The following is a 12,685-nucleotide window of genomic DNA, read 5'->3' on the forward strand; positions in this document are numbered from 1 at the left end:
GATCCAAAAGATCAAGTTTGTTGGTTAAATGTATTCAACAACAGATTTTTATTTATTTATTATTCATACATGTACAATATCACTTCATACACAACACTGATTTTGAAAGCATATTTATAGCATTTGCTGTAGAGAATACCACTAATAATGGCGAAGCCTACATGATAATTTCATGCCATATGTTGAACTATGACACACAATTGGTAAAAAAGTAAATTACTGATATATACAGTCGTAGAAAAACGACATATAAAGGTATACTGAGGTTGATGGATTAAGAAATGCAACAACGCCACACAGCATATACAGCAAGTATCCATGTAATAAATATTTGTACAATAATTCACAAAAGGCACTTAACATGATACTGCCAACTGAGCAAAGACTGTTACTTTCTGACACTGGTCCTAAATCATCTGTCAGCAGTATGCACCTGTCACGTTTAACAAAATCTGACCTAATTTTGCCCAATTACAACTGAGCATCTGTGCATACACACAACAGCAACTTTTTAACGCTGTTCCACATAATAACCCCCTAAAACTACCTAAAACCATCCACAATAACTAACCCATGTTTAAAGACGTAAAAAAGAGGTACTCTAAACTTTGTTTGCATGTTGGTGTAAAAATAAACTGTTTAAATACAGTAATGAATAATATTATTTACTTTAATAACCTCTGACCAGTAGTCATTTGAGTTATATTTTAGTAGGCTATTTATACTAGGATTTAGCCATGTAAGCATTTGTATACCTTTTGAATTTGATGATGGCTGCAGTGCAAGTGTATTAAACTGCATGCCATTCAGTGTTAAAAACCATGGTTGGTTAGACCTCAGTTAAAAAAAGCACCTATAGAATTTCACCAAAAGTGATATCTATCTGAAAAGCTTCCACCTCAACTCTACAACTCTAGCTATGGAAACCTCTTCACCACTCAAACAGATATGTGTAAATACATGCATTATTCATTAATATGTAAAACAGCATTCATGTGCCCATGTAAAGTGACTATACTTGATTTGTTCTGATCCGCACCTGTCCAATCATCCCCAGTTTAAGCTGCTGATCCCAAACTAAAACATAGAACGATAGCTGTAGCTCTAACAGCTACGTTAAAGTGTTACGTGCCACTACATGGAAATTGCAATATAATTCACCATAACCTAAATAAGCAATACACTATTGTGCAAGCACTACTAATAACAGATAAATTGTACTCAACGCAATGTCTTTACGTGTTACACTGCACAATATCCTGCTCAACAGCATGAATCAAGAGCTTTGAATGGGTCTAAGACGGCAGTTGAAAAAAATGTAAACATACAGTAGAAATAGCAGACTGGCCATGGGGAAGCTGCCATCTTTACAAAAATATAGTGATTTCTTTGTGAACAGTTCTCTGGGTGTTTAGTTGGTGAGGAAGGAGAGTGTTGAGATACAGGGCTGCAGCGCAGGACAGATCTGAAACCCACTTAAGAGTTTTAGGGGAGGAGGAAGGGGGAGACTGCTTGACCAGGTAAGGTTTTCCCCCTGCTTGCCCCCTGTGCTCCCCCTCATGCTGGAATCCATTAGACTGCAGGATTTATTGAATGTTGAGATTGTGGAAATGATCGAAGATGGCGCCGAGTGCCCAGCTTGTCTCCACGTTATTCACCTTTTTGGTAAGCTGGGAAGAAAAAGAAGATCATTAATCTATGACTAAAATTGTGCTGTCAAGGAATGTTAATTTAGGCTCTTGGCACTTTTTAATTAAGCACAACCAAAAATGTACAGAAAACAGGTTTGAGATATCCTGCATAGTGTATTTCCTGTAAATTTGTTCAAGCTTCACAGGAGTTTCTAATTTTTAAATTGTTGTTTTAATATTTTAGCCTCACCTGCAGTACAGTGCTATCCTTGAAGCCGAATCCCTCTTTCAGTAGGCATGTGATGTAGGTCATGTCCATGCACAAATAGGGGCTGATTGGGCGGTATTTAGTCATCTTGTTGCACACTTGATTAAGAAAAAGAAAAGAACTATAATTAGCTGTGCTTGCTATGGGAAGCTGCAACGATTGCTCATACAGCAAAGGATTTTAAGAAAAAACACTTAAACCTTAATATTAAACCTTGACGCATTTCTCATCCCACACGGTCTGTGTTAGTTATTCCTCAAATTGCGTGGCTTGTTGAGTAAAAAGTACTACCCAGTACCCAGAACACCATAGAACTAAGAACTAAGTTGAAAACCTTTGCAACCACATGGCAATGAGTTTTGAACAGACAATGTACACATTTTGTAACTCTGTGAGTGTAGAATTGGGCAATAAAAATACATAAAGACAGGATTAAAAGACTAAAAGACTCCCACATGAGATAAGCATATTGTATACACTATCTAGTGAGGACAGATTGTTGATTGTCAGGCTACAGTGTGTCAGAGTCTGGGGAAAATTACGTGAGACATTGAGGCACCAGCACTGTGTTTGCTACAACCGTCTAGCACATCTTTGTGAAACAGGTCTTCCCAATGTTTTGTTTTTCCTCCAGCTGACAAGGTGACTTGTGAAAGTTTGGGAAGAGGGAAAGAACAGGAGAAAAGTACAAAAGAATAATTTCATACACGTGTGCTGATCGTGCTCCAAACCATGAGGCAGGCCAAGTAATACTAAGTGTTCCCACACAGAGTGAGACATTATGTCCTGGCTGCCTCCAGTTAGATATTGGGCATTAGGTGTTGTCTCACGGTCAGGGAGGAGGGAGTACCCACAGGGCTGCTGCCATTGGGATAACCAACGTGCCAAATGTGGTTAATCGGGACCATGCAACAGTGTCAGTGTACAAATGAATGCCTTACATAAGGCGCCAACTCATTCCCCCTAGTGATAAATCTTCTCTGTGGACATTTACTGTTTGACACAATCTACGACATGAGCCATATTCTATGAATCAGTTTCAGGTCTCAAACTGACGTATGCGTCACATTCTGTACAAGAACTCATAACATAATCTTCTACGCAAAGGGCATGGAAAAGCTGAGATAACGGGTTGGAGAGTTACAAAAGAAGGCAGAAGTATTTGTGTGGGAGAGGCACAACCTATGTTTATGTGGTGGCAGAGCTATCATTTTGTGAAGCCAGTGTGATTGTCGAGAACCTCAAAGGCAAATAAGCACCAAGGGTTTATGTTTGTGCAATGTGTGCGGCAGGACTTTGACCCAAGTGTTCATTGGAGATTGGGAGAATGTCCAACGTCTTACCTTCTTTGGCTTTTTTTTTGAAATCCCTGACTTCCACAGTACCACCACGAGATCTTTCTAAAGGATTGAGACAATACATGTTTGTTCAGCATCATTTTTAAAGATGATGCATGTGTAGACATTCCGTAGCATTAACCATTATCTCTAATGTAATTCTACTCACCAATGAGACCGGAATCCACAGCTCTGTCATAGTAATGGGAAAAGGCATAGAAGATGCTGCTTCCCTTGACCTCAAAAGGCTGGTGCACAATTCCCTTCACCACTCGCGTCACCTCTTGGTAGCACAACTTGTACCCTGCATAACCTGGAAATAAAGGACCAAATGTTATTTATACTCCTGTTATTGAGATCTTGTAAATTGCAGTTGCAGTTTTACCTCACTGCCCTTTATCGTAAACCTAACTTTGTCCTGTCTCTCAAATTCTTCAGGGAAAGATTTCCTCCCAGGAAGCACCAAATAGGCAGCTTTCCTATGGTCTGGAGCTAACTGGTTGGTAATTTCTACCAGTTGGAAACCATATGGACTGCTTAACAAGGCCCATCATAACTGGTAAATCTGCACTACAACATTGTTGAAGGGAGAAAGGGGCAGGCTAAATGTCAAGCCCGTAACTGAACCAGTTTCTTTTTTATATTCCTATGAGAGTGTTGAATCAAGAGTGTTGAGTGATCTGACTTTTTTCTCTCTGCTTAAATACAATGTTCATTTGAGTATTTCTGTGGAGCCAGAAAGGACCCACAGAGAAGTTAATTAAGGTAAAATCAAATTGATTTTAAATTCTGTTTTATTCTGACTGTAAATGGAAGCTTGGAAATCAATGTGAGTTTGACATTTTTGTGTAACAGGATATATATAAAAAAGGACTAGATATATATTGTAAGACTTTATCTATTGAAAATGTATTGAGTCGTGAAAAGCAGTCTCTGTTCAACTTTGGAGTACGACAATGAATTGATCACAATAATACTTGTAGTATGCAAAAAAAGTACATAGATTCATTCTAACTTTATTCTATTCTTAATCTGAGGTCACTCACCATCTGGGGTTCCACTGACTTTGTAGGTGTGTTCACCAAAGCTCAAGTCTTCTCTAAATTTTTTTGGCAAACAAGAACTTCTGAAAACTTTCCAGTCAAGTCCTGAAGGTTGAACATTGTGAGAAAATATAATAATCATCAATTATAAAACATCAAGTTAACAAACAAAAAAACATTAATATTTACCATCAGCACCAAGAGCACCAAGAGTTGCCAGTCTGCCAGCAATTAATCCATTTCCAAGGTAACTGCAAATGGTAAAAGAGTAAAAATGATGATGGCAAATTGTTGCATATTATTGGTCTTTGTCTGAAAAGGGACAAAATAACTATTGTTTCGTCAAGTATCTGACCTGTGAGTATACAGCGCATAAGTGCTGTTGAACATATTGATTTTGGCAATGTAGTCTGGAGGAGCAGACCGCACAGTTTTCTGTGAAAGAGAATAGTGTTAATGCAAGACAGTGTAATACTGAAACATAGTAGCCAGTTTGCCAACTATTGTCTTATCGTTATACCTTTAATTTAGGAAGGAACGTAATCTGAGTTGACCCTCCACCCAAATCCAGGATCCCAACAGTTTTCCTTGTTTTAGCATACAAATGACCTGCAATACAAAGGTATAATAAACCTATTGTAAAATTAACTTTATTATCAGTCATCCAAATCTATGAAAAACATATGTTTAGCAATACTTTACCTGTGAGGAAGTTTACTGTAACCCATGCCAAGACCCCTGTAAGATAGAGAATCCATGCTACTGAGATGCATAATTTGAATACTAAATATCAATAACTCTAAATAATATGGTAAACACCAGTCACCACATTATTTAACATTTGATATCTGACACCTGCAAGTGTTTTTTTAATATACATATTCAGTAAATACGGTAATGCATGTTAATTATTTAGGTTTTTATCACTAATGTCTTCATAGAAAGTATACATCTAATGTTGGGACCATCAAAGACCAGGAAAGGTAATTAAACATGTCTGAGATCTGAAATTAGTCACACCTCATAAAACCACCGGACAAGTATGCGAATGTCTGGGTTTGCGTAAAACTAATGTCAACTTAAATTAAAAAATGTGGAGGATTATTTTATATTGAGCGTGGGAGGCTTCCAGACAAGGTTTAATCCAGACAGCTATATTAAATACTCAGGTCGCTATCACAATAACAGACACAGGAAAGCTGGGGTAAAAGTGATGTTTCAAAGTCTTTGCATTGCATCATGGGTTTAATTTACATTTGTGCTTAATTATCTTGGATATGTTAAAGAGAGAAAAGTTATAGTACCTTCATTGGTGCCATTCATTATGGTGATACTGTTGTTTGGCACAAAGAAAGGAGAGTCGTCAAAAATTTCTTTGACCTATGGACACAAACCAGAATACATGTACATTACATGTATTAACCCATAGTGTACAATTTCAACTCTACAATGAAACGAAATCTAAGAGCTCATGACTCATGTGTTCCCCTGTAGTGTACCCCATTAAAAAATTAAGAAACCATTTGGTTGTTACAACATAAATATTCAAGCGCCTCTTTTTATCTGGAGTCAACGGGAAGTGCACTGAATCAATCTTGGGCAAAATTGTCTGAAACATGGGCAAGCTAGAAACCACAAGTGCGGTTGGTGTGGTGGCATTGAATACGACAATTCAAAAGGCATTTGGGTTCCTTTAACTCCAGACAGCCTCAGAACAGCTGCTTTTGCACAGTATTGGTTTCTTTTCTCTCTTACATTTCCTGTCTTTCTTTCTCTCTGTCTCGCACACAGCGTGGTTTGCATCCCTTTGGGATGGTTGGTTTCTCTACCAAATTGTCTGAGAAAGAGAGGAAGCCTTACCTCATCCAACAGGGCTTTGGCTTTTTCTTGAGGCAGCAGGCGCAAGCCGGCAGTGGCTTTCAGAACCACTGGTGTCTGTATCCATTCCTCTTTTGGAATCGTCTTCTTTGCCACCTTCAGCAGTTGCCTAAGGGATTCTCCACCCTAGCAAATGGAAAATATGTACATATTATTGCAAATACACCACAATTCCTCTAAGAGAACTCAAAGGAACCATCCTAGCCCTGTCCTGTAACAGAAGTATGATCTATAAACAGCTGAACTGGCATCTTGTTTGTCTACCAGCAACAAGGTCTTTCAATGGAGAGCAGAATTATTAACCATTTCAATTTCCTTGGCTCATGGCTACATAGTTGAGCATGGGGAGAAAAAACATCAGTAGAATACTGGCATAAAGCAGTTTTTTATTATTAAAACATCTGCAAAAAGTACATATGCAAAACCAGAAATGACTGTGTGGTCACAAACTAAAGTAAAGAATCATTGCACGGTCTATAATTCCATAATGCTGAGTGCTGATTTTTCTTGTTATCTTCAGTGGAAATATAATATATATATATATATATATATATATATATATATATATATATATATATATATATATATATATATATATATATAATGCTTCCTCCATCTGCACTGCACAGACGCGACTGGAAAAAGTCAAAGACATCAGAATATAATAGAAATAACGTTCCCTGATGTTATAAGAAAGTTAGTGGATTACCTCGTCAGGCTTATCTGCATACGCTGACAATCCAGGCTTCACGGCATGGTACATCTCATTGTCAAGCACTGGAAGCACCGCTGTGGGACACCGAGACAGACAGAAATGTCAGAGGGGACAATTGAAGATGTATGCTATTAGAAGGTGCACATTAGCAATGGACTGTGGGCAACTTGACTCCATCTCTTAAAAGGTTATTGTGCATGAGCAGAGACATTTGGTTATTGTATGTTTACCACAAATGGCGACCACCAAGATTTTTCCAGACAGGCAAATTAAGTGTTTCTCAAGGCTCAGAGTTTACCTCATCAGGAGTGATGCCATGTCTCCATTTGATGGGTATTTTGGGGAACCGATTACTGCATTATCAGCTCAAACCCATAATCTTTAACATATTGCTCAGGGTTGCAATTTATTAAATGAAACTGCAGCTGCTTATTACCCATCGTACTCCATCCCTCTTTCCTCTTCCCACCCCGTGTTTCTGTTTGCCTTCACACCATGCAGTGAATAAACCACGGCAAACACAGACACAGTAAGCAGACGTGCTATGAGCCACAGGCTTCTGAGAGGGATGCAGTAAGAAAGAAATCGAGAGAGAGAGAGAGAGAGAGAGAGAGAGAGAGAGAGAAATGAAGAGGGCAGCCGTTCACAGACTGTGCAAGGCGGGACTCTTCAAGATCATTCTGAGTTCATGGTCTAAGCTACACCGAAGCATGGATGTCAGTCAGGACAATCAGAGCAACACATCTTGAGAGGAAAATATTGAAATTCTAGCTACAAGAGGAGCAAGTAAGTAACCTGGGGATCTGCAGAACTCATTTAGTGCGTAAAACGGGATATGGAGAAAGGACATGGAGAGACTTACCTGGGTCTTTTTGAATGAACCTGTAAATGTGGATACGGGTGCCAGTGCTGCCAGCATCAAACATGATCCCATAAAAGGTGCGACTGAAGTTGACCGGACGAGGGGCCACTGCTTCCGTCACTACAGGTACCTCTGGAGGAAGCTGATTGTCCATGTTGGTATGGTGATTGAACGCACGATAGCGGTTGTGCATATAGTGGTTGGAATATGTTGCCTCTGCCAGAAAGTACCCGGCAAAAAGCCACATGGACACAACCGTCAAGAGCAACATCTGCTGAGACATGGTTTCTTTCTCCCACGCCGACACAACAAACAGCTGAAGGCTTGACTGGCGGTTTCTCGAAAAGTGACTCAAGAGTTTTTATGGAGGAGGATGTGTTTGCTGTTTTTGCCCAGTGTTGTTGAAAATCTTGAAGGGTGTGCAAATGCAGCGAAAGTCTACAGAAAAGATGAAGAAAGGAAGAAAGAGAATATGGAGAGAGCCCAGAAAGAGAGGATGAACACAGAGACACACTCGGGACTGGCCGGTCATCTGTTTACAGTATATAAAGACATAAGTGCTTGGCAGGGGGCCATGCCAAACAACGGCATCCACCAATCCTGAGCCTCTCCATTGCAAGCCCTCTGAAATCCATCCTCCACCATCCACTCCCCTTACTTATAAAAAATGGACATGGAATACCTGCTAAAGTGTGTTCTTTCTCGTCAATTACGTGCAAGGCGTTCAAATTGGCAATACCCTCCCCATCATCTGAAGTGGTTTAGATGCTGCTAAAATGTCTTCAGAAGAACAAAAGAGAGTATAAATTTAGACTTCAAACCAGTTGGATTGCTAGGAGAAAATGCATTGGTTTAAAAATACATTTATGGGTGTACTTAATTAAAACTTACAGCTTTATTTTCTACTTACAGGCAGTCTTGTTACTTCACCACTTTTTCTTTCTCCTAACAAGCATTAAAACCTACTCATGCTAGCTTCCAATTGCTGCAAGCCAGTTTCCTTTCCAAGAATAGTAGTTATATCATGAAATGGCTTCTAAAGAATCTTAAACCACCGTTTAACTGGGATCTTGAGATTCTGTGTTACATGTAGTTAATTTGAGTTATTTGTCTCGTAATTTCTAAAATAGGGCTTTTCCCTCCGTTGCTCGCTTTAAAAGAGGTGTAAAGAGATGTAGACATTATCTAATTTATTGAAGAAGTTTGTGGCAAGAATATAAAATGGCATTATTATCATTAAACTTCAGAGCTCAAGCATAGGGTAGACAAATGATTCTTGTGTTGTTTTCACATCAGTTGCCAGGTATTTTGGCACGGCAGATGGTAAACTTCTGTGTCTGTGTACTTTCAGTGCCCACAGAGTAGTGGAAGATCCTGTACTCAGGACACGTAGGGTCAAATTTTAGACACAAAACACTTTACAGTTTCTTAGATAAATGACTGAATTGGCTAAATTAATTTCTTTTCAATTTACATGCAAATACTTGTAGCTAGGCAAGAACATATTTTAGGATTATACAGAGAGAAAGCGTATGAGTGATTGCATTTTCTTTGTTGGAGGTTTTGCAAAGCTTCTTTATTGGTTTTGGAAAAAAAAAGCATTTAGGGATCAAATCCTGTGTGCAGGAGCAGACACCATTGAAAACCTGAACAGAAGGGTTAAAGAGGGGTTTTCTCAATTCTGTGAACCTTGGTCTCACATCAAGGAGGGTTGCTTTAATGAATTGTTGTGCAATCCTAAAAAAATCAGGCCCGATGGAAGGGTTGGATTACGATGACATGTCTTTTTCTCTTTCACTTGCAACTAATGAAAGTGGTTCACCGCACATCGAGTTAAGAATGGCTTTCATTGCCACTGCCGGTGAGACCCAGCTGAGGGACAGGGAAAAGGAGAAATAAGGGGCGTTGGAGCCAGGTCTGCGATTTTAGTGCCTCGAGGGGAGATGAGAAGCACAGAGAGGGCAGAGGGAAGGAGGGGGGGGCGGGGGGGGGGCCTGGGTGGAGTTTGGCAGTGGCTGCGCTCCCATCATGCCATTCCAGTCCCCGGACAGTCGGCTGAGCAAAGCAACAGTTCCAACGTTGTAATTTGGAACTAAAAATATTACACTTTCTTTCCTCTTCTTCTTCTTTTTTCAAATTGTGGTACCCCATTATGGTCTTTTCTCCTGTGCCAAGCATGCATGTGCAGGCCCTCATATTGACTTCTGACAAGTTTCAACCATTTTAACACTTTGAACCGTGCCATAGCAACAGTATAGTGCATCTATAAACTAATTTAAAGGGATAGTTCACCCCAAAATGAAAATTCTGTCAGTAATTAGTCACCCTCATGTTGTTCCAACTCCGTAAGACCTTCGTTCATCTTCGGAACACAAATTAATTTATTTTTGATTAAATCTGAGAGCTAGATCAATCCTCCATGGGCTTCTAAGGGATTGAAGCTTGTTTCCCGAAAAGTTATTAAAGACATCGTTAAAATAGTCCAAGTGACTACAGTGGCTCAATCTAAAGTTTAATAAGCGACGAGAATACTTTTTGTGTGCTAAAAAAATAAACGACTTTATATCAACTATTCATTTCCTTCTCTGTGGGCCTCTAGTCAGTTAACGTAGTGTGATTGCGTAGTGCTACGTCACACGTAGGCTCACTATTGGCCGACGCTGGTGATGTGTGTGATGCGTGTGACGTACAACACAGATGCACTACACTATCACACTACGTTAACTGACTAGATGCCCACAGAGAAGGAAATGAATAGTTGTTATAAAGTCGTTATTTTTGTTTTTATTTGCGCACAAAAAGTATTCTCGTCGCTTGATAAACTTAAGATTGAGCCACTGTAGTCACTTGGACTATTTTAACGATGTCTTTAATAACTTTTCGGGGAACAAGCTTCAATCCCTTAGAAGCCTATGGAGGATTGATCCAGCTCTCAGATTTAATCAAAAATATCTTAATTTGTGTTCCGAAGATGAACGAAGGTCTTACGGGGTTGGAACAACATGAGGGTGAGTAATTACTGATAGAAGTTTCATTTTTGGGTGAACTATCCCTTTAAAAGGTGGCTGGCTTGCAAGTGTCATAAAAATTATTCACTCTCCTGCACAAGATAATTATATGCAGGCTGCGATTCTTCATAAGGATTTCTGTCACTCAGGCTGGACAGGTCTATATGGCACCACTGCACATTATGGTGACTGTTTCATCTGCTATTTAAAAGCACCCTCAGCTGTTGTATTTTTGGTCTCTAAATGAGCACTTATGTTCACACATATCTGAGACAATTACTGACAAGGCAGTCTGTACATCCATGGAATTATCACAATACATCATAAACAGTGTTTATGGTATAAAGCAAGGCAATTACAGTACATTGTTTGACTGATGCAATAAAAATAAGCCATGATGAGCGCCAAAGCCAGACACAATCCAAACCATTTGTGCAGTGTTGACTGAAACATGTTTTGCCACAACGAAATAATAATAATTTAGAATAATTAGTTGCCAGCCCAGTAGAATGTGCAATGCATCCTTTAATCTAAATTATAATAGAGTTACAAAACAATAGGGTACTTTTATAGTGCATAAAACAAAAATATGACAACAAAATTGTGAGGTTTGATCATGTGCAAATGAACTGAATGTGTTATTCCTTATGCAATATGCATTGCTTTTTAAAGTAATAGTTCACCCAAATATAAAAATGTCATTATTTACTTATCCTCATGTATTAATTCTTCTACAAAACGCAAAAGTAGATCATTTAATGAATGTTGGGTATTTCAATACAATGGTGGTATACTGTGACTCGCTTTTACACTAAGTCATTGTCATTTTTCAATTTCAACAATCAGTTTCGATAAAAAATTCCTCCTGTGTGCATTTGCAAGTCACATGTTCACACAAGATCCAGTATAGAATGTACATGTAAATTTATTTTATTTGCCAATTAAAAACACCCATCTTTCACTTAAAATTGTTTGAGATTGTTATTTACAATTGGCGATACCTTTTCAAAAGGTACACTTTTGTAACTAAAGGGTGCATATTGGTAACTTAAAGTTACATATTAGTACCTAAAAGAAATAAAAAGTGTATCTTTTGAAAAGGTAAAACGCCAGTGACCGCTTTTGTACCTTTTTTTCTGAGAGTGCAGGTGTCCGGCCCAAGAACTCTTAATGAAGAGACCAATTCTTGTAATAACAGATTTGATGATAATGACAGTTTGAAAATGTTTACGGTTATTTGTATATGGGGGGTGTGGGAGGGCGGTGTCTCTTATTTCATCTCTGTCATAGTAATTAGCTTTAGCTATATTTAGTTGCCCAACAATATATACAAACTTAAAGCTAAGAGCCGCCATAAGGTTACAGTAGCTACACCCTGACATTTTGACATATGTTCTTTAGCCTTTTTATGCCTGTGGAATGTTTTATGGAAACACTCCAGCTTCATCAAAAACGGAACAGAAATGACCGGCTGGGAAGCCAGCAACTATCTTGAGTACAAGGCATGCAATGCGAGGGTGGTGCTGCTGGATGGATTCAAAATGATTCTGTGCTATGTTTACATTGTTTTTTTTTGTTTTTTTTTTTGTAGAAGCGTGGCCCTGGAGAATCTGCTAAGTCAACTGCAATTTTGTTTAAGTTTTGTGGCTAATCCAAATCTTATGCAATACTAGCTTTTATCTTAAATTTGTTTGGTGGCTCAATGGCATGTCAATACCTGGCTGAAGTTGCACTCCTCTAGAAGAACTAGAAGTGAACCCCTTTTGCTTACATAACCTTATGCAGCCTCGGTTACCGCTCACCCCACAATTCTTTGGTTTCTGAAGGCTACACCCTAGTGTTGCAAACAACAGAGAGTCCCGACCATTCCGTGACCCCCTTTTTTATACACAAGTCCCCACAGAGTGAACAGTTTTTCAAATGAAATCATAGGGTGATGGTAA

At 38.9% G+C, this 12,685-nt stretch overlaps 1 protein-coding gene across 2 annotated transcripts; it reads right to left on the reverse strand.

Moving 5' to 3' along the window:
- Positions 1 to 24: 24 nt before the first annotated feature.
- Positions 25 to 8,371, reverse strand: entpd5a (ectonucleoside triphosphate diphosphohydrolase 5a). Of its 2 annotated transcripts, none has more exons than XR_013206581.1 (13): positions 7,735 to 8,371; positions 6,867 to 6,946; positions 6,140 to 6,283; positions 5,584 to 5,659; positions 4,982 to 5,017; positions 4,800 to 4,888; positions 4,635 to 4,714; positions 4,469 to 4,530; positions 4,283 to 4,384; positions 3,406 to 3,549; positions 3,243 to 3,295; positions 1,882 to 1,997; positions 25 to 1,670 (listed from the first exon to the last, which is right to left on the reverse strand). XR_013206581.1 is itself a non-coding variant. In XM_077238475.1 (13 exons), exons 1-13 carry the CDS (start codon positions 8,015 to 8,017, stop codon positions 1,587 to 1,589), a joined length of 1,353 nt encoding a protein of 450 aa, XP_077094590.1. In that variant the 5' UTR covers positions 8,018 to 8,371; the 3' UTR covers positions 25 to 1,586. The 2 variants fall into 2 exon arrangements, 1 of the variants encoding a protein (XP_077094590.1); XM_077238475.1 differs by having other exon boundaries at positions 3,243 to 3,299.
- Between the last annotated feature and the right edge of the window lie 4,314 nt (positions 8,372 to 12,685).

The sequence above is a fragment of the Siphateles boraxobius genome, unplaced genomic scaffold (assembly GCF_051911475.1).
Source record: "Siphateles boraxobius isolate OS27281-9 unplaced genomic scaffold, OSU_SipBor_1 22, whole genome shotgun sequence".
NCBI classification, from domain to species: domain Eukaryota; kingdom Metazoa; phylum Chordata; class Actinopteri; order Cypriniformes; family Leuciscidae; genus Siphateles; species Siphateles boraxobius.

Excerpts from the sequence above, each read along its gene's own strand:
- entpd5a (XM_077238475.1), bottom strand. The coding sequence starts at position 8,017 with ATGTCTCAGCAGATGTTGCTCTTGACGGTTGTGTCCATGTGGCTTTTT. Across the intron at positions 4,385-4,468 it reads TGGTGCTCTTGGTGCTGATG|GACTTGACTGGAAAGTTTTC; the intron begins GTAAATATTAAT and ends TTCAACCTTCAG. Across the intron at positions 1,998-3,242 it reads CAAAAAAAAAGCCAAAGAAG|TGTGCAACAAGATGACTAAA; the intron begins GTAAGACGTTGG and ends TTCTTAATCAAG.